Below are 27,566 nucleotides of genomic sequence, written 5' to 3' on the forward strand. Positions count from 1 at the left end.
GAAAAATGGCTTAAGCGAAAGGTGGACTTACAATATATTTTTATTTAAAAATATTCTATTTTGTCAAAAATTAGAGTAAGAAAAATAAAACAGCTCAAATAACTTGTCCTGAAAAAAGGGATTAACTAAGGGATCTGAAAGAAGAGGAGGATCTGAGTGTGATTAGGTCTTAGAGATACAGTATTTGGGATCAGGTTGTAAAGTAATAAAAAAGTAACATAATATTTCAGTTCATGATACCACTAATTCTACTGCTCTACAAAACGAAAGAGTAAATAAATGTGATTACTGACATTTACATAATGGAAATACATATCGTTTAGGTATTGTTTCCTTATTTAGTCAAATAGTATGTTTGTAGTCATCTGAAAAAATAATCAATACCAACAGCTTTTGATAAATATATAACTTACTTTATAATACCTTGGTAAATAGGATTCTTTTTGTAAGGGATGTTAAATACAAATGCATTTAGAAATATGTATATTTTTTAAAGTAATGAATTTGAGAAAATATAGTTATATAAACTTTATGTATAAATAAATATGCACAACTTTCTTACCATTTCATCAATTCTTCCCATTAGTGAAATCTTTTTCTCTCCCCCCCTCTTAAAGGTCAATTCCACCCCAGGAAAATGCTGACTTTAATAAATAAAGAAAATTCAAACTAGCATAGTGCTGAAAATTCCATCAAAATCGGATTTAAAGTTTCGCTTATTTTTCACAAAACAGTGATGTGCACAACTAGGTGAGTCAGTCGAAGATGTTCTTCACCATTTCTTTTGTTTTTTATTGTTTGAATTATACGATATTTCATTTTTTTTTATAAATTTGACAATAAGGACCATAACTTGGCTGAACCATATAGTATTAAACAATGCTAATTCTACATGTTCAGGGAGGAATTAATCGTATCACTTGACAATGTGGAGAAAATTAGAATATTTCATATTTCATAAAATAGAATACAAAAGAAATAGTGAGTGGATGACGTCATAGTCTCCTCATTTGTATACCAGCCAGGATGTGAAATTAAGCGAAAATTTAAAATGTCATAACTTTCTTATTTTACATCTGATTTTCATGAAATTTTCAGTGATGAGCTTGTTGGATTTTTCTCTTTTTATTCAAATCAACTTTTTGTTGGGGTGGACTTGTCCTTTAAATTAAATCTTCCACCCCTCTCACTCACTCCTCCTATCTCTCCCCCCCCCCTATATCATCATATCCCCAATCTGTTTCTCTCGCTTTCTCTCTCTCTCTCATCTTTCTCCTCTCTGTGAGATCTGAATGCATTTTTCTAGTTTTCTCTCCACTACCTCCATTATTTTTTCAAAAAAATATACTAAAATACTCTACCTACTATCGGATTTTCCCATATACTTTCATTAAAACCTCTCTATTCTCACTCATTTGTTCTGCAAAAGGGTTTATAATCTTTCCCTTTCTTCCATGCCAGGCAGATCCAAATCACTGTCTACTCTCCCTTCTGACTAGGGAGTGTCATGAACTAGACAGTGCTGGACTTCTCTTCTCTTTCATGTCTGCCTGAGCGGTTTGAAGAGCAAGGCTACAGTCAGGAAAGTCTGGTTGGATTGCAAGAGCTTTCTGGAAATCTGAGATGCCTTCTTGGAAACGACCTTAAATGAGAGAAGTTAATTAAACATAGGGATGAGGATATGGCACTGACTTAAGTCAATAAATTGTTTATTACTAAACCTCATCATCATTCTTCTTCTTCCCATCCTCCTTCTTTTTTCTTCTTCCATTACAATTATGAGCATCAACATCATTACTGCCATAATCATAAGATTCTGAGATGTATCCTGCCATCATAGGATCCAACTATCATGGCTGTTGATTTTATGTTGACTTGATTCAACAACTCTTTTGTGGCTACTGACACAAGAATTTGACTTAACAAATGAAAAATTCAGATAGGAGTTTTCATTTAGTATCCAACTTTATCAGCATATATCCAAATCCATCACTGTCGGATGGGGTCAATCTTGCACAACATGGCTCATTGCAATTACTATTATTATCTACCCAAAATAGTAGATTTATTTTAATTCTCACCTAGCCTGTAATGGATTTGACCCCTGTTGTAGAATGCAACACTGAAGTCTGGTTTGTGTTGTAATGCCAATGTATAATCCTCAATGGCATCATCAAAGTCAACTCTTCTGTATTTAATCTGACCTCGGTCATTCAAGGCTGATGCTACTTTCAATAATCTAGTACACAGAAAGAAAAAAAATGAATAAAACTAGTTAAATGATTCACATGAAAAACATAATCAACACTCAAAAGGATTGTTTTTCTGTCATATTTACACCTCATGTTTATTGACTTTCATGGATAACCTCATATTAACTTGGTCACTAAACCGAAAGCTTCAGTCTCTGTACATTAGGATGTTCCCCTGAACTACGTTGGCTCAACTCGATGGAGATGACAGTAAAATTTCAGAAATTGTTAAAAGCATTTGGTTTACTTCTAAGACAGTCTGCAGAAGTTATAGCCATATGGCTTAAATCTATTTGATTGCCAGTTGGTCTACACTCCACAAGAATGGTCTAATTTTGACTTTGTGTGTAAATGTGCTACAATTAATTGTATTTTTTTTTATATCTTCCAAGTATTGCGAGATTGAATATCCACTTTTACTACGAGGGTTCATTGAATGAGTGGACCAGTGGATAATCATGATGAATGTCCAATGTGAATGTGACTAAATTGTGCATATAACTATTTTGTGAAAAATAAGTGAAACTTTAAGATTTCTAAACTAAATGTATAAAATTCTTATTTTTCTTATTCGAATCGATTTTCAATTTCAGCCATTAATCTATGCTTGTCTGATTTTTCTCTTTTGATTCAAATCAACATTTTTGAGGTGGACTTGACCTTTATAACAAGTATAATAATGTAAACCTACCAAGTATAATATGTAAACCTACCCTTAACAAGCATTGGGTACGAAACCACGCTTTTTTTTAGCTACCGAACCACACCAAAATAAAACTAACTTTTATTTCAGTACGAAAAGCAAAACGAAGCCCAACAATACATTACCCCTATACCGTTTTCCCAACATCAATTTGTATATGTGGGCCACTATACAAAAATTAGACCAACTTACAACTCATTATCTTCACGTTCTAAGGTAGATAAACGGTGAATCGAATCATCAATGAAGCTTGAATATTTGATTTCAGCCATCCTAAGGTTCCCATTCGTAAAATAATTGTTTGCTTCTATGAAATTATCAGTCATTTTGATATCCTACTCAATGAAAAATATACAAGTCGCTTGATTCGCGTTCTATAGCCAGAATAAAGTTATGGAACGCGTGCAGCTAGCTAGCAGCAGCAAAGAAAGAACTTTGTAGCGTACTTAGTTATTTTAACTTACCTCTATAAGGTTCTGCTTGTAGAAGAAATTCATTTAGTTTCAATATTATTTGGATTTACAATAGTAATTGCCAAGTGATTTAAAAGGGAGTCATTTGATTCAATTTTCCCAGATTTATAATAATTATTTGAGAAATATTCAAAACAACGGAGCGCATAGACGCCAAGTGGGATATCTTTATTTTTTCTTGTTTATTTATCATTTTTAAGGAAAGGACAGGTCGTTATATTTTAAGTACACCCACAACACAACAAAAGGTTGATTTGAATAAAGAAATAAAAATAGAAAATTCCAACAAGCACAACAATGAAAATTTCATCAAAATCGGATGCAAAATAAAGTTATTTTTTACAAAATAGTTGCACAACTCGGTGATATGCACAAATTCAAGAATATGAGAATATTCACTGTTCATTTTGTTTTTACTGTTAAATCATGCAACATTTCAAGTTTGCAGATTTGACAATAAGGACAAACCTTACTGAACCATGACATTTTTAAAACAATGATAATTCTACAAGTTCAGGGAGGAATAAAAGTTCACATGACGACAATGAGGAGAAAATGAAAATTTTACATATTTCAGATGATAAAATACAAAATGAATAGTGAGATAATGGATGATGTCATCAGTCCCCTCATTTTCATTCCAACTAGGATATGAATATATATTTTTTTAGTAAAACTGAGCTATACTTTGAAATGTCATTGTAGTTTCTTATTTTATAACATCCCGATTTCAATAAATTTTCAGCTTCTGCTTGCTTGATTTTTCAAATCAACTTTAAGTTTGTCGGGCTGGATTCTGGAATGATCCTTTAATTAAACAAGCATATAGGTCCTTAATTTCATCAATATGCAAGGAACTGATGACATTGAATAAAAAAATTGTCATTTTCTGCGGCACCACAGGTGATACACAAGTAAGAGAGCCAAAGATGTTACAAAGTTAATGGGGAGAGAGATGACATCATACACTCATAGGACCCTGATTTCTTTTTGTATTTCGTTACATGAAATATGAATATTCTAATTTTCTCCTTATTATCATGTTGATCACAGTTTTATTTCTCCCTGTACGTGCGGAATTGCCCTCATTGTTTAACACTTTGAGGTTCAAACAAGATCTATGCGCGAACAGGGGCGGATCCAGCTTTCGCCAATAGGGGGGGGGGGGGCGAAAATATTTAGATCAGCATTTTTTCGATTGGCCGCCACAATATGGCTTTTTTGGGTTGGTTTTTCAGGGGTAGTCCTAACTAAAGACTGAAGTTTTTAGTATATGTTAGCTTTTATTGCTATAAACAATATAAGGTATCTCATGTGGTCTTAATATATAATGCGAGCGCGAAGTGCGAGCTAAAAATCATTGATATTTTATGTCCTTAGAACTGAAGATTTAAAGCAGCTTTTATAATCATGAACAAAGATAAGTATCCAACTAAACAATGCGAGCGCGAAGCGCGATCAAAAATTTTATCATATATAGTCACGTGAAAAGTGACTCAATTAGGACTATTTTTAGTGATTAATTAAGAGGATACAAGTATCACCAATTAAATAATGAGAGTGCGAAGCGCGAATTCAAAATTTCTGATATTCCGACGTGAAAAAAATGAACTGTCTAAGCGCGTTTTTATTGAAATAAACAAGCTGTGTGTCTCAAACAATTAAATGGGAGCGCGAAGCATGAGCTTAATTTTTTGATATAGGCCTACTGACATGATAAAGGAGCATTTTGACAAATTTTGGTAAGAATTTCCAAAGAGCATAGGTTTCTCCCAAATTAAACAATGCGAGCGCGCAGCGCGAGCTGAACATTTTGATAAACATTAACAACTTGTGTAAATCAAACAAAATAATGAAAGCTTGATGTGCGAGTTAAAAATTGTGTGCAAATTGATATCAGAACTGGATATATTGTATATATATATATATATTGGTTATATATTAGTGTCATTTAACCCTCTTGAATGGGATTCATTACACAGGCAATGCGAGCGCGAAGCGCGAGCGAAAAAATTATATAAAGTCTATTTGCCAATTCTTCCCCACCTTCTTTTTTTTGTTTCTTTTCGGGGTCGGGCCGGTCGTTACGAGGCTGTACCTCTTTCTTACTTTTCTTTCTGTTTTTCGTAGTTTTTATCAAGGTAAAGAGAGTACACTTTTTTCTGCAGGTTGTCAAAAAATAGGGGGGGGGGGGCCGGGGCCGGCTCGGCCCCCTCCTGGATCCGCGCCTGGCGAATGATCTGTAAAAATGAAAGCATTGTATAATTTAAACGCTAAAAAAAATGAGGGAGGTCATCGACTCTCTCAATTGCATATCAATTAGTTTTGCATAATATATTTTGTGAAAAATAAGCTTAACTTTAAAATGTCATAACTTTCTCATTCTACAACCGATTCAGTGATGAAAAGCATTCAGCATTATGCTTCTTCGATTTTCTCTATTGAACTTTTTTCATCAAAATCGGATAACAAATAATAAAGTTATTGAAGTTTTAGCAATATTTGTGAAAACAGTCGTCATGAATATTCATTAGGTTGTCTGATGATGTCACATCTCCACTTTCCATTTTCTTATGTTATTACATAAAAAAAAATTTCTTCATTATTTCATACTTGTGTGAATGATATGTCTCCCTTATAATGAAGTTAAATAAAAAATATCTAATGCACTAAATCAGTTGTCAATCCAATATAGTTCTTGGAGGAAAAAAATTGAATAAACCCATGTAATAAAATACAAAATAAGAAGTGGGGATGTGACATCATCAGCCCACCCAATGAATATTCATGACGATTGTTTTCACAAAATATTGCTAAACTTTAAAATTCAATAACTTTATTTGTTATCCGATTTTGAAAAAAATTCAGCATTTTGCTCAGTGAATTCTACAGTATTTATCGAGCTATTAATACTTTCAGCCCAGACCATCCCTTTAATTCTCCCTTTAAATGCTAGCGCAGCCACAATCAATGGCTTTGCTCATTATTTACCCTCTATTGTTATAATGTATTCGAGGATTGCCGTAACGTGTAAACGCAGAAAGCCAAAAAGCAAACAACATGCCCTGTTTACCCGCCGTGTTCGCTCGCCGAGGCTGTCTGATGAAAATCGGATCTTAGTTACTGCATTCATGAGTCAGTGGTATAGGTATTCTCTGTGAACTATTACCGAACGTAATATTCAAAGAACTTATTCATTGATGTTTCACACAGTGTTACAATTCGTGGATAGATTTGTACGAAAGGTTTATACATATCACCCGGGTCATGTATAGTGTCTTGCTGCGGTATGGTTATATTTTGATGTAAAAATATACTTCCTCCATCATATTTCGAGGACGGAAACTTATCAGCGTTCAGTAAGCGTAAGTAACCCATTAATACCATGGAGGTTAATAATCTACTGTAACTCATTTCATTTAAAACCAAGTTTGATGGATGCCACAGGATGAAATAATTATGTCAGCCATTTGGTTCATTGGATTTTTCTTGCAGATTACAGACAAAGGGCTTCCCTTATTATAGTACAAACTTACTGGCCAGTTACAAAAGCCAATATAAATATGTTTTGGTAATGATGATTACTTTCGCTGACTCTGAGCAGACACATTGCTCAATTTTACTAAGCAAAACTAAATGTACAATTTCGTAAAATAATTATGATTTGAACTTACTCGAATGGCAGCATATGTGGCCACATGCACTGCGACACATTATTATTCCCACAAACTATTCTTAATTTTTTATAGCGTGGAAGTGTTTGGAAATTTATAAATGTTTATTTAAAAGAAAATAATGTAAAATTCTGAAGTTTTAATTTGTCATATTTTGAAACTGTCATCAAACAATATTATGCAAAATTTCAGGAGACAATAAGGCTTTGAGAAATATTTCGTCGTGTGTTTAATATTCATGTTTTGTGATCAAATAAATAGGAAATATGCTAAATTATTTTTTCCATGATCTGGCGGCATCCTAGGTCGTCACCAAAGGCTACAGTGCAACTGTGTATTAATTTGTACTTCTCTCCTCCCCCCTTTTTTTAAAACCATAATGACTATATCACGTATTCTGGTTTCATATATAACTACATACATATTTGAAATATAGTTCATTATCATATTTGACGCTAATTCTTTCCCGGAATTTCTTGGAACTCCGAAACGATTTACATTCTTGTTAAATACACAACGTTCTTCATTATCATCACTCTTTTTTTATATCGAGAAATATACACTGTAAAAATTATTTGGTAATTTTTTTATGGCTTGTGTACAACCAATTTTGGGCAGTATTTTACCCAATGCGGGAAACATATTGTCCAGTAAGGTTAAAAAACTAATAAGCAATAATTATTTTAGAATGGGCAAAATTTTCATTCCACTGGATAAATAAAAATGCCCCAAAGAAATGCCCAATTTTGGTTGGACACATAATTCAATAATTACCCTCATGAAGCCGGATGGAGCACTTTAACCAAATATTTTTATAGACATTTTCACATTACATTATTGTACAAAGGCAACGAATAGACCTATTCTTTTACTGATTTTTTCTGTATATTTCGATGGGATAGAAGAATAGATCCTTACACAATGTTGACATTAGGCGGAATCATCTATATCAAGATTCCAACATATTTTACAGATCAGGTCTTGATGTCTTCGATGATGACGCTTTATAATTGGATCACCGTTCTCTTCCTAACGGTGATGATCTCGACATCGTCTTCTTCGTGGCCGGACTTCGATCTCCCGGACGATCTGCCCGATGATCTCCCAGTTAAGATACCAGATCATCTGCCGGATTTCGTCACCATACTACCCGATCTGTTCAAGAACCTCAGTATCTCAGTCGCCTGTGATGCCGCCCTTGCTCGGATGTTCGATGACAATCGTTCCCGGGAGGCCACCCTAGGTAAAAAAAAACAATAATATGTATGTATATAACAAAAACACTCAAATTCACTTTTCATCGAGTTGATATCGGGGAGGGGGCACTCGGGTTTGGAGAGTGCAGGGGTGTTCCGTGTACGGTCCCAAATGAAAGAAGGGGCTTAAGGACAAGACATCCCTTTGCAATTGGGGATGCTTAAGAGCTGGAATCTAACATGAAATTGGGTCTTCGATCGAGAACTGACGCCTGGAATAAGGGGGCTAAGGAAAGGGAAGAAATGGGTCGGTCATATGTAGCACTGGCGGATCCAGGGGGTCCACTTGTGCCTTGAGAGGAAGAATTACATTTTTTAATGTGCCGTTAAACAAAAGTGCCCCCCCCCCTTTTGAAAATGAAAACTTTTTTTTTGCTCGGGGAAATTATGCCCCCCTTTTTGAAAATCGTGGATATCCGCCCCTGCAAAGAAGAATGGTGAAAATATATTGCTTATAAAGGACCTGCTGGCAAAGTGTGAAAAGGGGGTCTAAAGGGCCGCAAACACCCACACTGCCATTATACTTGAGTGCCCCCCTCCTAATATGAGTTGATTTTCCTTCATATGACAAGATAAATAATCCTCTCATCGTGCAATATATCGTAACTGGTGGAATATTTCTTGTATCCAATTCTGAGTCATCCAAAATGTAACAGCCCTAGATTTTTTTTGAGTGTTCATATACTTCAAAAATACTATAATTTTTTATCTAATTTTTCTTGTTACAGCTCTAGACGCTTGTGGCAAGCCGATGCCTGGTTTCTTAGTGGGCAACCTAGCCTGGCTAGGACACTGGCCCGAGTGTAAGAGTCTGGAGGAGTTTCATTTCTGCACCACCTTTCTCAAATTAAACATGTCCGCTGGGGTAATTGTACATTTTTACATCGAAATGTTGCAAAAGTACTTTGTTTGTAAGAGTGGAACAAGACTGTTCCACGGTCCATAGATAAATTATCTCTAAGGCACATATTTCAGAACTCCATTTTAACTTAATGTAGTTTAACTAAGCATACTGCCATACGTGTCTCAATATTTAACTGTATATCGGTCCTTTTTTACCCCGAATTAGTAAAACTGGATGAGAATGATAACTAAAATTAAATCTTCACTCTGAAGGTATGGGGGAAGAGTCCAGTAAATATATACAGATAACACAGCACATAAACGAGGTTAAACGTCTTTGACTCCTCACAATCTGAGTACAAATCACTTGGACAATAAGAGTGCAGAATACGGGCCAAGAAGTTTTTATTACAACCATAGGGATAATAGCCCTCCCCCTTATTTAACCCCCCATCCCCACTCAAGAGAATGTTGTTTATGTGGGATTTTCACATTCCTTTTTTTATAATCATTCGTCGCATTTTGGGGTCAATGCGGCTTGGAGAGTGAATTCCCTTCTTTTATAAAGTGATCTTTAATCCAATTGATCTTTCGGTATTATTATTCGATTACTTTTTATATTCACATTAAAAAAATAATCCTAAGACGTTCATGAATGTATAACTCTCGAAAACATTAGTGATACTATTTACTATCATTGCAAGCTCTCTCTGCCACCCCCTCTCCTCTCCCTTCACCCCTCTCTCCCTCTCCCTCCCTCTACGTTAACCAACAATCTTCTCCATAAACTCTCCTTAGCTCACTGTCCCCGTGATGAAGTGGGGTTTATGTCTTCCAGATGAATGCGATGAGAAAGATGTTTTCAATTCTATCACTGAAATAATTGGTAAGATTTTTTTTCTATTCGATGTATATACTTTCCACTTTCAAGTTTTTATGTATAAAATGATGGTACAGTTCACATGTACATATTCGCATACTTTATAATTTAGTTATCCCTTCTAAATTTCACTACATGCCCCATTATTAATCAACCAATATGATTTAATCATTGAATGAAAATTAATTCATATTTTGTGTTTTAAATAAATACTATATCTCATAATGAGATATGGTTGAAATGAATTGTGTCTTCTGGGTCTACATTTGCGAATTCTTTATAGTCATTCATAAATATATTTTGGTTAATTGTTGCTATTATTACGATACTTGAGTAGATTTTGCATTGAGAATCTAACAATCAAATCGTACATTTCACACTGGTTAATTGCATTTGTCATTAGAACAATGACATTGTCAAGATTTCCTAAAAGGAACATATTAGTTGAAATAATTATTTTGTTTTGATTAATGGTCATTTTTGTGCTTGCACGTGATACTTGACTCATGCTGAGGTAATTGAAATATACTACGTCGTCAGTAATGCTTTCGCAAAGTTTAACCTCGAACCACCTCAAAGTAAATTCAACCTTAATCTCTTGTGAAAAGTCATCGAAAACATGAATGAAATATAAACACCGATCGACATTCAAACCACGTATCTCTTTTGCTTGGTAATCAAACACCTTGTAACTTTGATAACAAATCATAAGCAAATATACTTATTTTATCTAAACATCCCCCAAATAGTTTAAGGTCATGAAAAGACATTTCCCATTGGAACATTTTATCTGACTATTTCAACCACCACATGGACTCTTGTATGTAAACAAAATGGGACTTACGGCTATACGTCCCATCCATACCTGGCTACCAGGATACACGATTTGAAGTTCAACCCAGATAACAAGATTTTGACACTAAGATCTACATGTATATCAGAGTAGTTGTGCCTCTTATGGATGTAATTAATTGTTTGAATAAAAAGGTTTAAAAGGGATCTATATTAAGACAGGACCCCCTTCGAAATAAACTCCATACACCCCAAATATTTTGGGGTACCTAATGAAACAGGTCAATAAATTAAAACAATATCATATGCTGTATTTGTAATGACTAAATGAGAACAGCAATACCAGCTGAAACACCCGGTTTCGATTTGTAAAGGAGTATCATATAGTTCACAGAAATATATATTTAGTATTGTATATTCAGGATTGTTTCAAATTATGATATTATGAAAGAATATATATTTTATGCTTGATCTTAGCAATAAATTATTGTTTTGTCCCTACCTTTTGTATTAATGTTCTGAATAAAAAAGAGAGTTACACGTGACTCCCTTTTTTATATTCAGAACATTAATTTAAAAAAAAAATCGTTAGCAAATAGGTTAAAATTACGTCGCTTTGTTTCCCCCATTTCACTGACGGCACTTCACAGATTAGCCTATAGCCAGTGGATGTATGGATATTACAAAAAAAAATGATATTCAATTTTTCAAATTTCTAATTTCATTCGTGCATGCAGACAAGCTAGAATACGATGAACTGAATACGCTTAATCCCCAAGTTATAAAGGTCCAATGTGCGACATCTCCACCTCGGGCTTACGACGCAGGCTTCTACTCTACAGTGTAAGTTATCAATCATCTTCATGATTTTATTTCATGTTTTCTTTGAATTTCTACAAGGGATCTAAGGAAATGACCGACTTCTGTTTAAAAGATGGTAATATTTTTTTATCATCCATGTACAATTATTTCAATCTTTTTTTTTTCATTTTGATGATATTTGTCGTCGTGGATATGAATAATGCCAATGTGGTTGTTTATACATGGGAAGAATGGAGGGGGGGGGATGACCAATGATTTTTTTTAAAGATATATAGTTATATATAAAATATTCAGTTTTTTATTTATTCCCAATGATTTCTATTTTTTATGTAATATCGATGTTTTTTTTATTATACACGGATGTTCTGAAGAACAGCATTTGGCTGATGTACGTGTACCGTGTCGAAATGAAATAAAATGAAAAGGAAATGAAAAAAACCCCTGAAAGTTTGAATTGTTATCCGGGGAGGGGGTGGAAGGGGTAAAAACATTGGCGGCGGAAGCCAATAAATTTAGGGGGTGTCCACCTGAATTTTTGGGATGGACACATGTAAAAAATAGGACAAGCGCCCCAAAAATTTTTGTCAAGGGGGTCCACGTGAATTTAGGGGGGACGCAGGAAAAAAAATTGACAAGCAAAAAAAAAAAAAAAAAAAAAAAAAAAAAAAGTTATCAAAACAAAATTTAGGGGGGGGGGGGGACCGTCCCCCCCACCTAAAATTTAGGGGGGGACACGTCCCCCCCGCTTCCGCCGCCTATGGGTAAAAACACAATCTATAGAAGAGCTCATAAATCCCCGATTGAATTAAAGCAGTATATCATAAAGTTACAACGCCCACGGCTCTCTTTTTATGCTCTTCATCCTTTCCTTTACCTTTTTACATTTATATAAAAAACATCTTTTTAAGCAGCGAAAAATAAGGAGACTAAAAGAGATGAATAGAAGGGAAAAATAAGGCAAAATAAGACCATCAAGAGAAGTGATATGCAGTATAGGTCGTCTCACTCGAAATTGATATCATCTTTCAACTGCATGACAGCTTGATAAATGACGTCATGACTAGATCACCTAATCCCGATTACCCCATATCTAAATTCCATGAAGCCGCACTTGGTTTAAAGAGAGGGGTTATCCAACGCAGAAATTTATCATGGGGGGGGGCATCGCCTGGTATTCTCTAAAGGGCGTCACCGCGATTTGTTGATGTGATGGGGTGGAGTGAAGACGACTTCAGGGGCCTGTTGCATAAAACTTTTTACCTGAGAAAACTCAGGTTGTTTTAACCGGAGTTTTTGCCCTGTGTTAAAGTCAATGGCAGAAATCAGACTAACCTTAGTTTTCAGTTTTTACCAGAGTTTTCTCAGGTAAAAAGTTTTATGCAACATGCCCCAGGATGACATGATTTTTCTCGATTGAATTCACAAATTAAATTATCTTTATACAGGATAACGTGATCCTTTTAATATTTTCTTTCAACATGGTCCTGTTAACAAAAAAAAACAATGACATATAAAGAATAAAGTAAATTAGGTTAAGATATAATAATCAATTGATTAAATTAAATCGGAAAAACCTGTATACAATCATCTTTCAACATAACGTAATAAATCTATGAGGAATCGGTGAAATAAGAAAGGTTACTTTACTCATGGGATATTAGAATACAGTAAAATATAAATTAAAGAGTATTATACAATTAACATACTAAATAATTTCAATGAACATAAATATGAATGAATCTAGTCAAATCAGATTAAGGGATGTATTTACCATTGAGTATAACGCATCGAGTTAAGTCACTCAAAATGAGTATAGAGATTATAGGGTTGCATTTGCATACATTCCCAAGTCTTTTTATGCTCTTTTTTCCTTCCCACATTTTTGTCACTACTTGAAAACAAATCATTAAGGGGGTGGGGATGTCGCCCCTTCCGCCTTTCATAGCCCCGCCCCGGCCTGTCTTCCGTAAAAGTTAATTATCATACTATTTTATCTTGTATTGTATTGTATACATATGCAGGACCCTTTGCTGTGTTGTTGCCTTGTTAATGGTATTTGGCTCTCTATTCGACGTGTACAAAGAAAGACAAAAGAAGAAAAAAGAAGAGCACATCGAGGATTCGGAAGCCTTATTACTGCTTCGACAAGACAGTAAACCAAATGGTTACGGCTCGTCTCACCAGCATGCCGCCAAACAAAAGAAAGGTGAGTGTAAAATTCACTGGTCTTGATCTTTCAAAGGGTATAGCGTGCAGAGGGTTATTATAGTCTGCAAACACAGACTCATATTTGACACTTAAACCAATAACATGTCTAGAGTTAAAAAACTAGACGCCAAAGGTTCTATTGGTAGAGCCAGCAACAGTAGGCCGACATCTATAGACTAGTCTTACTATACTTCATACTCTGCATTATGCACAAAGCGAATCGCGAAAATCAAGGGTCTGAGCCCGCAGACTAATGGAATTCATACATGCATACCATGGATACTGTGAACAACTATTGTTCAACATTTGATGTCATTCGAGAGTCTAAACCAATAAACTTTTGTCAATAAATGCTGCGTCATGCAGGGACCATGTGTGAATAGAAGCAGAGGGTCAGGGTGTAACGAAAGGAAAGAGACTCTTCGTTATTTAAACGAGAGTTTTGGACCTGGATTATGACGTAATCAAAATAGACAAAGGACATGGAATTACATGTAAAGATTTAACAAAAACTGGCAATGACGTCACCTTGAGGTTACCATGGATGCCATATACCATTCCATCATAGCGATGTATCGATGCACTGTATTGATGATTACATTGCTTACAGGGGTTCAACCCCCTTTAAATTTTGATACCCAAATCCGTCCCCCTGAGAATTAACCCCCCCCCTCAAAAAAATGAAGACTTTTTTTGCTTGTCAATTTTTTTTTGAGGTACGAAACGCCGTGAAATTTGTGGTGAACCCCCCCATTTTTTTTTTTTTGGGGGGGGGGCTTGTCAATTTTATTTGAAGTAGGAAGCGGCCTAAAATTGGTGGTGAAGACTTTTTTTTTTGGGGGGGGGGTTGTCAACATTTCATTCAGCTTGAACTCTCCCCCTTTAAAAATCCTGCTTATACTGCATCAAAAGATATGTATATATATTTACATGTATCTACATTCAGACATTTCGTCCTAGAAAAAAACCCCGAGAGGTATCGACGCTTAAGCATGACTTAACTACACATATAATACAGAAATAACCGATTAATGTAACGATCAGAGCCTCTTCTAGGTCCATGTTTCATCTGATATAACTTGGATGTTTATTCCCGGTTTATTCCTTACGCGTGAGCGAGCATAAATAATTCGAAGAAAGGATTTTTAAAATGTCATTTGGCGGGCGGTATCTGAATTTCAAAAAAGTAAATCAGATGTCACCTCAATTTATGAAAATTAATTGATCAAGGTATTAACAAGTTCTGTTTCTTTGAGATAATGCTTTGATATTTTTTTTAATAAGGATGTTTACAAGCTAGCTACGGATGTATACACAACGCTTCGTTTTTTGACAGTTTGTCATGTATAAACTTGATAAAGTTTTTGTTAACGATGTTAATTATAGGAAAACAATGAAAAAATCATTTGTTTAATGAAATAATGGAAATACAAACATTATTTTAAAGAAACAGGACTTTGCTTTTCGTGGATTTTATTCTTTGATTCTGGAATCACATTAAAGAGCAGATTTTAAACTTTTTAGACACGTAATTTTCCCTTTGAAATTCAGATAGATGCCGCCAAGTAATCTTTTGGGGGAATCCTTTCTTCAAACTATGATTGTTCATTTATGCGTGAATAGATAATCATCAAAGTTATATCACAACAAAATGACGCTTTAAAATATGGTCGGTCATTAATTTGTCTATTGTACTTGTGACTGAGTTATGAGAGGTAATTTTTTGCTTACTATCAATTAACATAATTTGGTAACAAATCAACCTTTTCCCTTACCATCTCAGATCGCAAAGGATGTTGCGAGCGATTCCTCCTCAGCTTCTCCTTCCCTCGGAACCTGAAGCAGATTCTCAAGACAGATACCAAAGAAGGAAGTATGCTTTGTTTGAATGGCATCCGGGTCATCAGTATGACCTGGGTCATCTTAGGTCACACCATCATGCTTGTCTACCAGGTCTACGGAGACACATGTAAGTTTTATACACTGTAAAAACTGCGGTGTTAAAACTGACACCGATTGGTGTTAATAGAGGACCACACCATGAGGTGTTAAAATTACACCCTAGAGATTAAATATAACACCATAAGAGTGTAAATGTAACAACAAAAGGTGTTGTAATAATACCTATAGGTGTGAAACTAACACCACCAATAATTAACACCGGTGTAAAATAACTCATGTGGTCCTCTATGTACACCGGTTAACACCACAGTTTTTGCTGTGTACAATCAGTTTTCTGTAACAGTCACACCAACGAAACCGACTCCAGACCGATCAAAACTTATACGTATTTTGTGAATTATATATCATCGGTCGATTTGGAGTCGGTTATACGCTAGTGTGACGGTATATTCAATGGCACTTGCTCAATTTGCGCAACAGTTGCTCCGATAGAAAATCTGCATTTTAAGCCAAACGTAAAGCTTAATTACCTCCAAAACTAAATAGACCCTATTCTTTATTTTTTTAAATTATTCTTAACCAAAAACTCTATTGCAATCCCAGCTTTATCTAACCCTTTGTCCTCAGAAATATTAAATACCAAGGTGAGACCGTGAGAGCAAAATGTCACAGAAGTATTATGCCCTCTCACCGTAAAAAAACAAACAAACATTTGAAACAGTTTCGTCTGTAAGAACGTCTTGTTCATTTTATGTCAGGGTTGTCAGGGGAGTATAAAACGGGTTTTATCAAAAGAGATTTTTTTTCGTAAGGAACACTTTTGGTATATTTATGAAAATCAAGTCAACCTTCACGACCATACGAATAGATATTGCCGTCCTCCAAAACAAAATGTTTATGCCTCTGATACAACACTCTAAAAGTTCGAATGTTAAATCAACATTTGAAAGGTTGGAGGAGTGACAACCTTTCAAATGTTACACCCAATCTTGCATAATGCTGAATCCAACATTTTAAGTGTTGGGTAGAACCATCTAAAGTGGTAAATGCAACATTTAGAAAATGTTGTCACTCCTCCAACCTTTCAAATGTTAAGTTAACATTTCTTGTTTTTAGAGTGAATATCCATCCCTGTCTCCCCTTGTATCATAATTATCTGTGTCTAAATTATATTTCAGTTTAGTCTCTTTAATCCATCTATTCTTTCATCCATCTATTCTTTCAGCCTATTGTGTTGTATTCCCTATTATCTGTCATATGATATTGCGTCTCATAATATATTTGTCTTTCTTACTTTATTTTATCAAACTATTTCCAACCTTGAAATGAAATATCAATAAATCAAAATCAAGATCAAAACAATGAAATCACGTCAGATCACTATTCATTTTGTTTTGTTTTTATCAGGGGACGGCATATTTGCGCTAGATTTGCTGAAGTCGTTTCCTATGCAGGCGATCCTCAATGCGTTTCCATCTGTGGATTCATTTTTTCTTCTCAGGTAAGAAAAATACATTATTTCCATAATAGGGGACGGCATTTTCATGGAAGCTGGAGCGGCATCACAGGGGGTTTCACGGGCCTAATTACAACTGGCTGGCAATTAGATATCCATTTGAGCCAACCCATTCTCAATTTTAAAATTTGATATTGTAGATTGACAAAAATGAATGTATATGATTGACAATCTAAAACTGATTCTAGAAAGGTTACCTATTGAACTTCCTTTTTCCAAATTGGAAAGATATATCACTACTTTGGAACTATTTTTTATACTGGCGGAAGAATTAGGGCCATTTTACATTCTCAAGTAATGAATTTGATCCTGTCAGTTGTAGTCTTCATAAATGCCGATTTATTTTTTAAAATGAACCGATCGAGGTACACTTTTCTGGTCAGATATGGAATGTCAGACAAATATCCTGTCCACTGGTAGTAAACATTCAACCCTCGAATTTCCTCCTTATTTTTTATGATTTTTTTAAAGTACCACTTTAATAGACTAGTTTATTTGAAATGAATTAGGACTGTGAAACCAGGGTGGGGGTGGGGCTTTATATGAAACATCTAAAAGCAACCCTATGTCATCCTAGATCTTAAATTGCTTCACGCGTCACACGAGGCTTTTCTTTTCTAGGGAAAAGACGTTATTTAAATCCATTTATCATCAATTTTATAATCATTTAGAGTAGTGAACTCTATATCTTGTTGTTTGAACATTGTCTTTTCTCTCTCCCTCTTGTACTCTTCTCATGTAAATGCTTTGTGTAAATATTGTGATATTTGATGATTCATTTCAATAAAAACTTGAATTTAAAAAAAAAAACGAAAAAAGAGAAAAAAAGAAATATAGAGATAAAGGAACAAATGCGAAAAAGAAGCAAGGAGACACCTTTATCGTTGACTGATTCAAAATGAGGTCACTGTAGGGTCATCATGCCCCTTAGCACCCTGCCACCGCCACTGATCATCAGTGAGAAGTGGTCATTTTCCAACAATTACCATAGTAACACTTACATAACGGCCCCTTTTACCTCCTAGCACCCGGTATGTCTTCGAAAGTTCCCTACACTTACCTACAAGGGGCATGGGTCTCATTCTATTCAGCTGGATAAAGATAAATGCAATGATTGATAATTTGCCTATTTGTGGATTGTTTGATATGATCGGTGGCATATATTCGTTAATTCTGTGTTTTTTGTTCTGCCTGTCAGTGGATTGCTAATTACATACATCACATTGGGTCGTATGGCAAGATCGGATGGTCGTATACCATGGGCGCTTTTCTATTTCCATCGCTATTGGAGGTGAGTGCACTCTAAATTTCAAGGATTTTATTTAGATAAATCAAGATCGTTTGTGAGTACAGACCAGCCGAATATTGGATATTCTTTTAATCTGTAAGGATGAAATCCAAATCAAATATAGCTTTATACAATCGGCTTGTTATCTATTGCCGATCTACAGAATAAAACAAAATAGATAAAAAGATTTTTTGCATGGATGCCGGATTGGCTTGTACATCTTTTACAACTAGCAGGGAGGAGTCTAGGAACAGCTGTTTAAATGGTTTGTTCTAAAATAATAGTCAGAATCTTTTAAGAATGTATTGAAAATTCATTGTAAAATTATTACAAGACAAACCTCGAAATACCTGACCAGACATGGTGGCTCAGTGGTTGAGCGCCCACCTCATGAACGTACATGGGCTCAATCCCTGGCCGAGACGTTGGACCTTCTGCCTTCTTGCTGGGTGCTCAGCATTTAGATTGGAGAAGGGTATATGCAGGGCCTGCTGGTAGAGCAGTTACGTAACTGAAGTGACTGCCCTGGGTAGATACAGTAAAACATTAATATGATTACTAGTATTGTAATTATTAAACGAAAAAAAAGATTAAACTTCATTCTACCTATATCATCTATTCCTGTATCAGATTACTCCCGGGTCTTGGTGCTGCCATGTTGTTCGCCCTTTACATCCGTCCGTATCTAGGCGAGGGACCCCTCTGGAGTAACAGTGCTCGCGGTACCTTCAACTGTGACAAGTATTGGTGGACAAATTTACTCTTCATTAATAACTTCTACCCGCAAGCTGGCACTCAAGGGGTAAGTAATCTGGATCATATTGTATTATAATTTTTCTATGATTCTTTCTGATTTCTTAGGGAAAGAATATTATTATAGAGGATAATTTTGACATTTTACCACATATTGCTTGAGGTTTATTGTCAATGTTGTTGCTTATGTAATAATAATAAAAATACACATCGAAAAAGATTATATAAAGATGATGGCGCTATATAAATGCCTATCACCATCACCATCATCATCTTTATTATTATTATTATTATCATCATCATCATCATCATTATCATTATTATTATTTTCATTAGTATCAGCAGCAGCTGTAGTGGTAGTAGTAGTAGTAGTATTAGTAGTATAGTATCAATAATTACTGTTTGTAGGGCCTATTACCATCTTTTATTTTGATGAGCGGAAAAATTTGTATACCTGTAAAACTATAAGATGAAACGCATTTTCAACACGTAAGAAGTTAATGTAGAAATTTTGAAATAATTTCATTATTGCTGTAATGCTAATTTCAAAACGCTTTTCATTTTTGTCAACAGTGTATTTACTGGGTGTGGTATTTGGCTAATGATATGCAATTCTTCCTCATTAGTCCCATCTTACTAGTATCATTATACAGGTTAGTACACCCGTAAAAGGATCATAAAATGATACAATAACATGACATGTTATCAGTGACTGGATGAAAGCGCACACGAGACCATTTTTTTTATCTCAAACGTTTGACAAAAGAACCGTCTCACACTATGCAATCCGGTGAGACGCGATTTTTAACTAGTCGCATTTTGCAAATTCGAAAGTGCATAGAAGTGAAATTATTTGACTTAAAATTTGGCATATTGTTAGGAAAACTAAAATCATATTTTCACTTTGATGCAAGCCCTATGGTCGGAGTAAAGTCCAAATCGGCTTCAAGTCGCAGCCGATGATGACGTCATTACGATTTGGAATTTAATTTGTTTTTATTCATTTAGGGAGGCTCTTACTGGACTGAATTTCGATTTCGATAGTCCTGCCATTATTCTTAACCATGATCAGTAATATTTCATTAGCTGGAATATCCGTATCAAATGTTATTACAATTAAATAAATTTGATATTCGGATCGCAACGAATCGCATACTCAGACGGGCTTTACAGCCGTGCATAAAAAAAAGAAACTGAACTTTAACTCTATACGTTCTAACGCACACACGATATCTAAGGGCATCAACCGGTTCTGTATAAAACGGGGCCATGTTAACCAATGTCTACATGTGTATCTAAGTTAGATGTAGAACTATTATGGACCTTTATGTCAAGTTCGCCCTACCATTAAGGTGCCTTTAAATAAGCAGAAAAGATAGGAATACATTTTTCCTTTTTTTGCACCAAATCCATCATAGAGATCGTTATTTTTTTCTCCATGGGGGGGGGGGGGAGTGGGCGACTTAACGCACAGCTGGGGCCCGTTGCATAAAACTTTTTACCTGAGAAAACTCTGGCAAAAACTGAAAACTAAGGTTAGTCTGATTTCTGCCATTGACTTTAACACAGGGCAAAAACTCCGGTAAAAACAACCTGAGTTTTCTCAGGTAAAAAGTTTTATGCAGCGGGGCCCTGGTGACACTGGTGCTAAATCGATTTGCTTTCCATTAGCGACAGTTGAAATATGTTTTTTTAATGATCAAAATTCTCTTTTTACGAGCTTTTAAATAGAAAATTATATATTTTTCAAGCTTGATTAGATCTTTACGAAATGCACTTCCATCGTGCTAAGGCAATACATTGCATCACTATTATTTTAGCACAAAACAATTGACACTATTCGTGTATTCATGTATAAATTCAAAATGGCACACCCAGTTTGGTTAGAAAAAAATGTGTATAAAGCATTATCTCTTTCCCCACCCCAATACACTTGGGTGTTACAATTATTATTTACTACAATTTCTGAAAATATACATGTAAATAATGAGAATTTCTCACTTTTTACAGGAAACCTATCGTCGGAATGATCATTATTGCAATATTGTGTGTAGCGAGTTTGGCAACGACTATTGGACTCATGGTTGCCAATGATTTCAAAGTCGCTCTTATGTAAGTGATGTTGCAGGAATGTTTATTCTAAGAACAATTTTTAAAGAATTAATTCTATTTCGTAACATACAACCTTCTCAACAACTATATTCAGTTACCATGGTCTTCAACAATTTAAAAGTCACTCATTTTGTAAGGAACATTGCATATTCCCCTTTTGTTTTAATTATAACGAATAACATTTCAAGAATGGATTTAAAGAGAAATTCCAGTAGTTGCAGTAAACACCGATTTCATGAGAAAGTCTGTAAAACCAGGCTTAACTGTCAGTATATCACCGAGGATCTAGATCTGGTACAGTTACATAAACTGAACTTTGTGAAATCTTGAAATCTATGCTGAAAAATGTTCACACTGAAGATCACCAACACAGATAGGCACACGTGGGACAGTGTATTATTATTGCTGGAATAAAGACCCGACGGAAGTGACCGAATCCGCACTTATTTTGCTGATTTCTCAGCAATTACACAATTTCTTCCAGAATCCTTTGGCACATATTTTTAATTCATACAAACAGACACTTGGGTGGTCATTATATTAGATTCTGTAAAAAAGTCATTTTGAGATCGTTACCAAAACTGGAATTTATCTTTAACCTTTTGAAATCAAATCTCTTGCGACTACTTCTTATGATTATGCCTCGTGCAGTTACAGAGTACAAGCAATGTGCTGTATGGGAATGTTATTGCGAATCATTGGTGCAAACACTTCGCATTATTTTACTCATTTATTGGTTGGTGCTAACCCCCATGAGCATGTTTTACATCTTATTGCGAACCTACTACGATGTATTATGTTACAGTGACCCAAACAATGATTGTTTGTCCGTGAGATTTGGTCATGAAATTCAATTCTTTTCAATAGATACATTTGAATCAGACCATTATTAATTAGTTTGTCTTTCCTCCTTTTTGTTCCACAAAGGGGGTTCGGTTCGAGTTATTCGGGAAACGATATATTTTCGACGGTGTATATCAAACCATACTGTCGTATTACACCATACCTTGTTGGGATGGTCCTAGGATACGCATTTCACTCGTGGAGGGGCACGAGAATCCGGGTCCGTAAGGTAAGAACCCTGAGTAAGAATCTGCCCTATCCGATTTTTTTTTTTTTTTTTTTTTGGGGGGGGGAGTTTGTTTTTTCAAATCACATTTTAGAGTAAATGATCGGTAGAGGTGACTTTTTTTTTACTTCACCTGATTGCTAAGGATAGCATGAATGCTTGTAAACAAGCGACCAGAGGACCGAAAGATTAAGGTCCTCTACGAGGGACCCGATAATGAGAATTAATGCCTTATTTTTTTCCGGGAGGCGGTTAATTAGCACATTAACATTGCAAAGATTATCATAAGAAATAAATATGACGTTCTGTGATTTCAAAACTGCACATTGTCAGTGAAATTGTAATATGTGATATGTATATATATATATTCTCGTTTTTATTTTTTGGCAGCTTGTTGTAATCATTGGATGGGCAGTCGCCACAGCTACGGGTTTGGCAGTGGTGTATGGTCTCTATGGAGAATTCAATGGACGTCCTTTGAGCACTGCTGAGAATGCCATCTACATGGCCTTTGGGCACTTTGCATGGGCCATCGCCCTTTCCTGGGTCATTTTTGCATGTCACTATGGTTACGGAGGTAAGCTTGCTTCTTGTTTTCTATTATTTTGATTTTTATTGATTTTTCAACTATGAAGTGCATTGTGCACACAATATGTAGGTAGCCATTCTATGTGTTAAGTTGATATCTTGTCTTTTATAATATGTACATGGTATCTCAATAATCATGAAATGATCATTACTTATTTTATTTTTATTTTATTGTAACATATTTATTAAGGATAAAGATAAAACATGATCAGCCGTGGCTGTTTTACATCATGGTCCTGACAACACACACACATACACAATTTATACAATGCACAAAATTATTTTAAATAGAGGAAACGATACCTACTTATGAAGGAAGAATTCAAACTGACCGTCATTATTTCTTGCCATATTAAAATCAAACTTTGTAAACTCAGACTTTCTGATCAATCTATTCATTGCGGTACCTCAAAAAATTCATTGCCACGGTAAAGAAATATCAGGAAGATGAACAAATGAAAGAAGATTCATGTCAAATTGAATAATTTTAGATAGATATCGGGACTACAACAGCAGCACCAATCCCCTGAATGGAAAAGGACGGAGCAGGAGATTATTTTCTAACAACTAGAATCAATCAGTTTCCAAACACCAGGACCAAGTTTCTAGAACTTCTCTCTATCCGTCCACTCCTCTCCTTCGCTCTATTCCCCGTGCCACATCCCCACACGTATCTCTTTCCGATCTTCCTGTCTGTTTCCACACCTTGGAATTTACTATATACTTTCCATTCCCCTCTCTGACTACCAGCTCCTCTCTTTTGCTTTATTTTTCGCCTTCCCCCTCTCTCTCTATACAACTTACATTTTCTTCTGATTTTTTTGTCCGTTTCCCACAACTTTGCTTTGATATATTCCTCGTCTCTTCCTCTCTACACCTATCTCTTTCTGCTCCCTACCTTCGCATCCAATTTATAACAACCCCTCTCTTGTCAATCTCTCCGTTCTGTCTACTGTTTTCTTTTTTTTTATCTTTCTCGCCAGTTCATTTCCATTTTCCTTCCGGTTCTTCGTTTCTTCTTAATTTCTCCTTAATTATCCTACCTGGCTCCCCAAAGGGTACCCTATCCAGAAATTGTTCCAGTCTTTCTCTTTTTTTTTTTTTACATTTCTTTTGCTTTTTATACACAAATGATCCAAATTGCTCGACATATAACCATTGATTTTTTTTAGCCAGTCTAGATTTTATTAAAGATTAATCAACAATCAAACCAATGCATATATACAATGAAGAAGTATTTGTAAAACAAGAATTAGACGAAATGATTTATTGACTCTGGCATTCGATGTAGTATGTGATAAGGCCAACTGGCTGTCCAAGAATGAGCGATAGCCAGACAATTATATTTCCCACCCTGCTTCCAAATTTCTGCGATATGGCAATGAGCGGGATCTGTCCATGTATAAAATAGAAACAGTAATATATATTTTTTTTTCATCCAATCTGGTTTGAATATCAAGGCAAGATAGAAAGAGAATACAGCGTTTCAAAATGTAAAACTTCGATGTTCCTTTCGTTCTCTCATATAATTTTATGTTATACCTTTATAATATTTGCCGAATCGGGTAAGAACACAAGATTAGCTCTCATAAAAATTGATTTCTTACAGTATATACAATTCATGTAGAATTACAAACAAATGGGCCAACGTCACAACTATGACAACTGTAACATATTATTTGAGTATCAATACACTTGATGGCGGAGTAATCGACAGTGACACAATACAAAGATAACGAAAGTGTGACAGACAATATTATTACGACTAAAATTCCCAGTGTAAATGCTATAAGACGATCGCTATTTGTAACGGAATGCGAATGATTTGAACATAATAAACTCCCAACTTGAGTTAACTCATAGAGACTTAATGTAAACAACATTATTAACATGAACAATCTTATACAATTAGTTCCCCCATGTACATTTTACAAGAAAGCATCAACAATATTGTTCTCGGATAAAATGGAATTCATTGGAAACATACGCCAAATGATCGCAATTTCTTATCCTTAAAATACATTCCTACCTTGAAAACCAATTAAAAAGTATGGATAAGATATTTAACAAAATGAGTTTAAATGTAAATTTCACATCAGTTAAAAATCAACTGCGGTAGTTTAATCTATGACTAGGGATTTCATCATATCATTTTATCACCCTAGTCCTTATGAGTTCTGGGATCCATGTCATAAAACCTGTTATAATAACACATTTACATTAACAGTTAAAAACTACTGAAATCCTTTAATCTGATTGGCTGATATCAAATTTGTGACAGAAATTGTGTATTTGTTATAGTCTTTATAGGATTCAGACTTCGTTATAACGAGTTACCTCCCTGTCTTTGGTTTCACATCTCGTAAATACATAGTTATCTTCCTAATTATTACATTATCAGTGGCCCGAGGCAGAAAGAGTTGCAATCAATCGCAACTCTAAAAAATCATGCGCAACTTGATTTTCAACCAATCAACAGCGCGCAATTGGGACTTGCAATTGATTTTTTTGACTTGCGTTTAAACGCAACTCTTTCTGCAACGGACCCCCTGATCTCATTGTGCCAAGCCATCACTTACTGGACGAGGATACAAATGACATGGATAAAGGGTAGTTCATAAAAAAGTACACTATTTGACAAAATTAAAATAAAAGAATAACCCATGAAAAAAGGGTAACATCAGGATATTAATTGATTGTTGGTGTACACTTCGAAAAACGTGATTTTAGAGAATTTTTTTTTGCAGAAAGCAGTAACAGAATCATTCTGTAAATTCATAAAACAGGAATTTTTCTGCAATTTAACAGAACAGGTCCGTTTAAAAAAGGAAAAGGGTTTTTTATTCAAGAAAATTTGTAAGATTCCTTACACCAAATACCAATGTCCTGTAAGATTACGCAATCTGGTAAGATTACAGGTGTTCTTCAGACTCTGCTGCAGGAAATTGTTTTATTTCAAGGATAAATTTTCTGACAGTGTAGTACCTGAGCCATCATGCCGCCAAAAGACCAGTGGGTTAGTAGCTTCAGAGGAACACTGGCAAGATACTGTGAGAAAAAAATTATTATAACATAAATCAATATAGATTAGAAAATAAACACATCATTGTAAAGTAGCCCCCCCCCCTCTGATTAGTATTTCTTGCAAATACAATCGTGAACTAAGAATTGGGGGTGCACAGATATTGACCATTTTTCTGACAAGTCTATAAAAAAATCCCAAGAAACACCTGTTTCATAATAGACTAATCTATCTATAGGCCTATTGTTGCTTTAAAAAGACACACTTAGATGTTTATTTATGCTTTTTTTAAATAGTTTGCAAATAAGGGAGCAAATACTTCTCCTCTGTAAACTTTTCTTTTTGTATCCCCTTTCCAATATCATATATTAGTATACTTTTTTTTACTGTTTTGCTTGTTTGTTTACTGAAATTTTACTCTGTACAAATTCATGTAATTCAGTCTTTGGATGCTAATGAAATTTTTATCACAATACCATTTATCTATGTCATTCATATACATGGTATATTTTTGGTGATGAAGCTGACGTAATTACATCAAATTTAAATAGATCATTACCTCATGGAAAATGGCAGAAAGTAGGAAGACGGCGAGAACGGCTTGGAATTTAGAATAGCCCAGACCACGCACTGGTTTATACACGTGCCTTGAAAGAGAATGGGTATAGAAATGTTAATGATGACATTTTATCATTTTAAATAAAATATAAACATGTAAATTATAACAACAAAAGCAAACAAAACAGGGAATGGTGGCTCAGTGGTTGAGGTCGAAGGTTCGATCGTCAACCGACCTGTAGTCTTAAGACTGAGTCAGCTCTAGCTGAAATGCTTTACCTTGGGTAAATTTTTATTAAGAATAAACATCCCTCGTCGTAACTGCCTTGGCATTTGTTCGCAGGGATTATGATATTGCCACAATATTTTAAATACTTGATTAAATCTAACATTTTTTTGGGAATGACAGATAGATGATCAAATGCATTTTACAATTTGATGATATTATTGTGGTTTTATAGTGATATAGAGTCATTAAGGCCTCACCTGACACACCATTTGTGGACAGGAATGTTCCACTTTCTCCAAAATTCCTCGATGTTAGAGGAGTTCCTGAAAGTATACAAAGTTGAAATCAAAGCGATAATAATCAATTAAATTTCCTAACATATCACAAGTTTGGATTAAGTTACTATATACGAACACGGTAACTACGATCGTTGCAACCTGGTTTCTTTTATTAACTGATCGGGTATTCTCCAAATTTTAAACCTAACTTTTGTTACAACAGTTTTCCATATCTAAATACTTAGCAAGGGAAATTTGAACACTGCTGTTTCAATTATATTGACACAATGACACCTCCATAAAAGAGAAAAATAACCACAATGGCCACAAGAGTAAACTTTAAATAAA

The 27,566-nt window shown here is 34.9% G+C and overlaps 2 protein-coding genes across 3 annotated transcripts in view; one reads left to right on the top strand and one right to left on the bottom strand.

The window, feature by feature from the left end:
* Nucleotides 1-1,498: 1,498 nt before the first annotated feature.
* On the bottom strand, nucleotides 1,499-3,351 carry LOC121406502 (tetratricopeptide repeat protein 32-like). Its single transcript, XM_041597511.1, has 3 exons — nucleotides 3,148-3,351; nucleotides 2,082-2,239; nucleotides 1,499-1,642 (listed from the first exon to the last, which is right to left on the bottom strand). The coding sequence occupies exons 1-3, from the start codon at nucleotides 3,279-3,281 to the stop codon at nucleotides 1,506-1,508; spliced, it is 429 nt and encodes a 142-aa protein (XP_041453445.1). The 5' UTR covers nucleotides 3,282-3,351; the 3' UTR covers nucleotides 1,499-1,505.
* Nucleotides 3,352-6,589: 3,238 nt separating this feature from the next.
* LOC121420107 (nose resistant to fluoxetine protein 6-like) overlaps nucleotides 6,590-27,566 on the top strand; it is a 32,373-nt gene continuing 11,396 nt past the window's right edge. Inside the window, exons 1-14 of one of the 2 annotated variants that reach the window (XM_041614644.1) lie at nucleotides 6,590-6,793; nucleotides 8,076-8,345; nucleotides 9,087-9,223; nucleotides 10,000-10,087; nucleotides 11,611-11,716; nucleotides 13,717-13,901; nucleotides 15,687-15,872; nucleotides 17,213-17,306; nucleotides 18,520-18,612; nucleotides 19,240-19,411; nucleotides 19,936-20,015; nucleotides 21,373-21,474; nucleotides 22,402-22,546; nucleotides 22,934-23,120. In XM_041614644.1, coding sequence (XP_041470578.1) covers nucleotides 8,087-8,345; nucleotides 9,087-9,223; nucleotides 10,000-10,087; nucleotides 11,611-11,716; nucleotides 13,717-13,901; nucleotides 15,687-15,872; nucleotides 17,213-17,306; nucleotides 18,520-18,612; nucleotides 19,240-19,411; nucleotides 19,936-20,015; nucleotides 21,373-21,474; nucleotides 22,402-22,546; nucleotides 22,934-23,120 — 1,834 coding nt within the window. In that variant the 5' untranslated portion in view covers nucleotides 6,590-6,793; nucleotides 8,076-8,086. The remainder of the gene's footprint in view (nucleotides 6,794-8,075; nucleotides 8,346-9,086; nucleotides 9,224-9,999; nucleotides 10,088-11,610; nucleotides 11,717-13,716; nucleotides 13,902-15,686; nucleotides 15,873-17,212; nucleotides 17,307-18,519; nucleotides 18,613-19,239; nucleotides 19,412-19,935; nucleotides 20,016-21,372; nucleotides 21,475-22,401; nucleotides 22,547-22,933; nucleotides 23,121-27,566) is intronic. The other variant, XM_041614650.1, reaches the window with a different exon arrangement.

Source organism: Lytechinus variegatus, chromosome 1, assembly GCF_018143015.1.
Source record: "Lytechinus variegatus isolate NC3 chromosome 1, Lvar_3.0, whole genome shotgun sequence".
Classification (NCBI taxonomy): domain Eukaryota; kingdom Metazoa; phylum Echinodermata; class Echinoidea; order Temnopleuroida; family Toxopneustidae; genus Lytechinus; species Lytechinus variegatus.

Excerpts from the sequence above, each read along its gene's own strand:
- LOC121406502 (XM_041597511.1), bottom strand. The coding sequence starts at position 3,281 with ATGACTGATAATTTCATAGAAGCAAACAATTATTTTACGAATGGGAAC. Across the intron at positions 2,240-3,147 it reads GAACGTGAAGATAATGAGTT|ATTATTGAAAGTAGCATCAG; the intron begins GTAAGTTGGTCT and ends TCTGTGTACTAG. Across the intron at positions 1,643-2,081 it reads TCAAATCCATTACAGGCTAG|GTCGTTTCCAAGAAGGCATC; the intron begins GTGAGAATTAAA and ends CTCTCATTTAAG.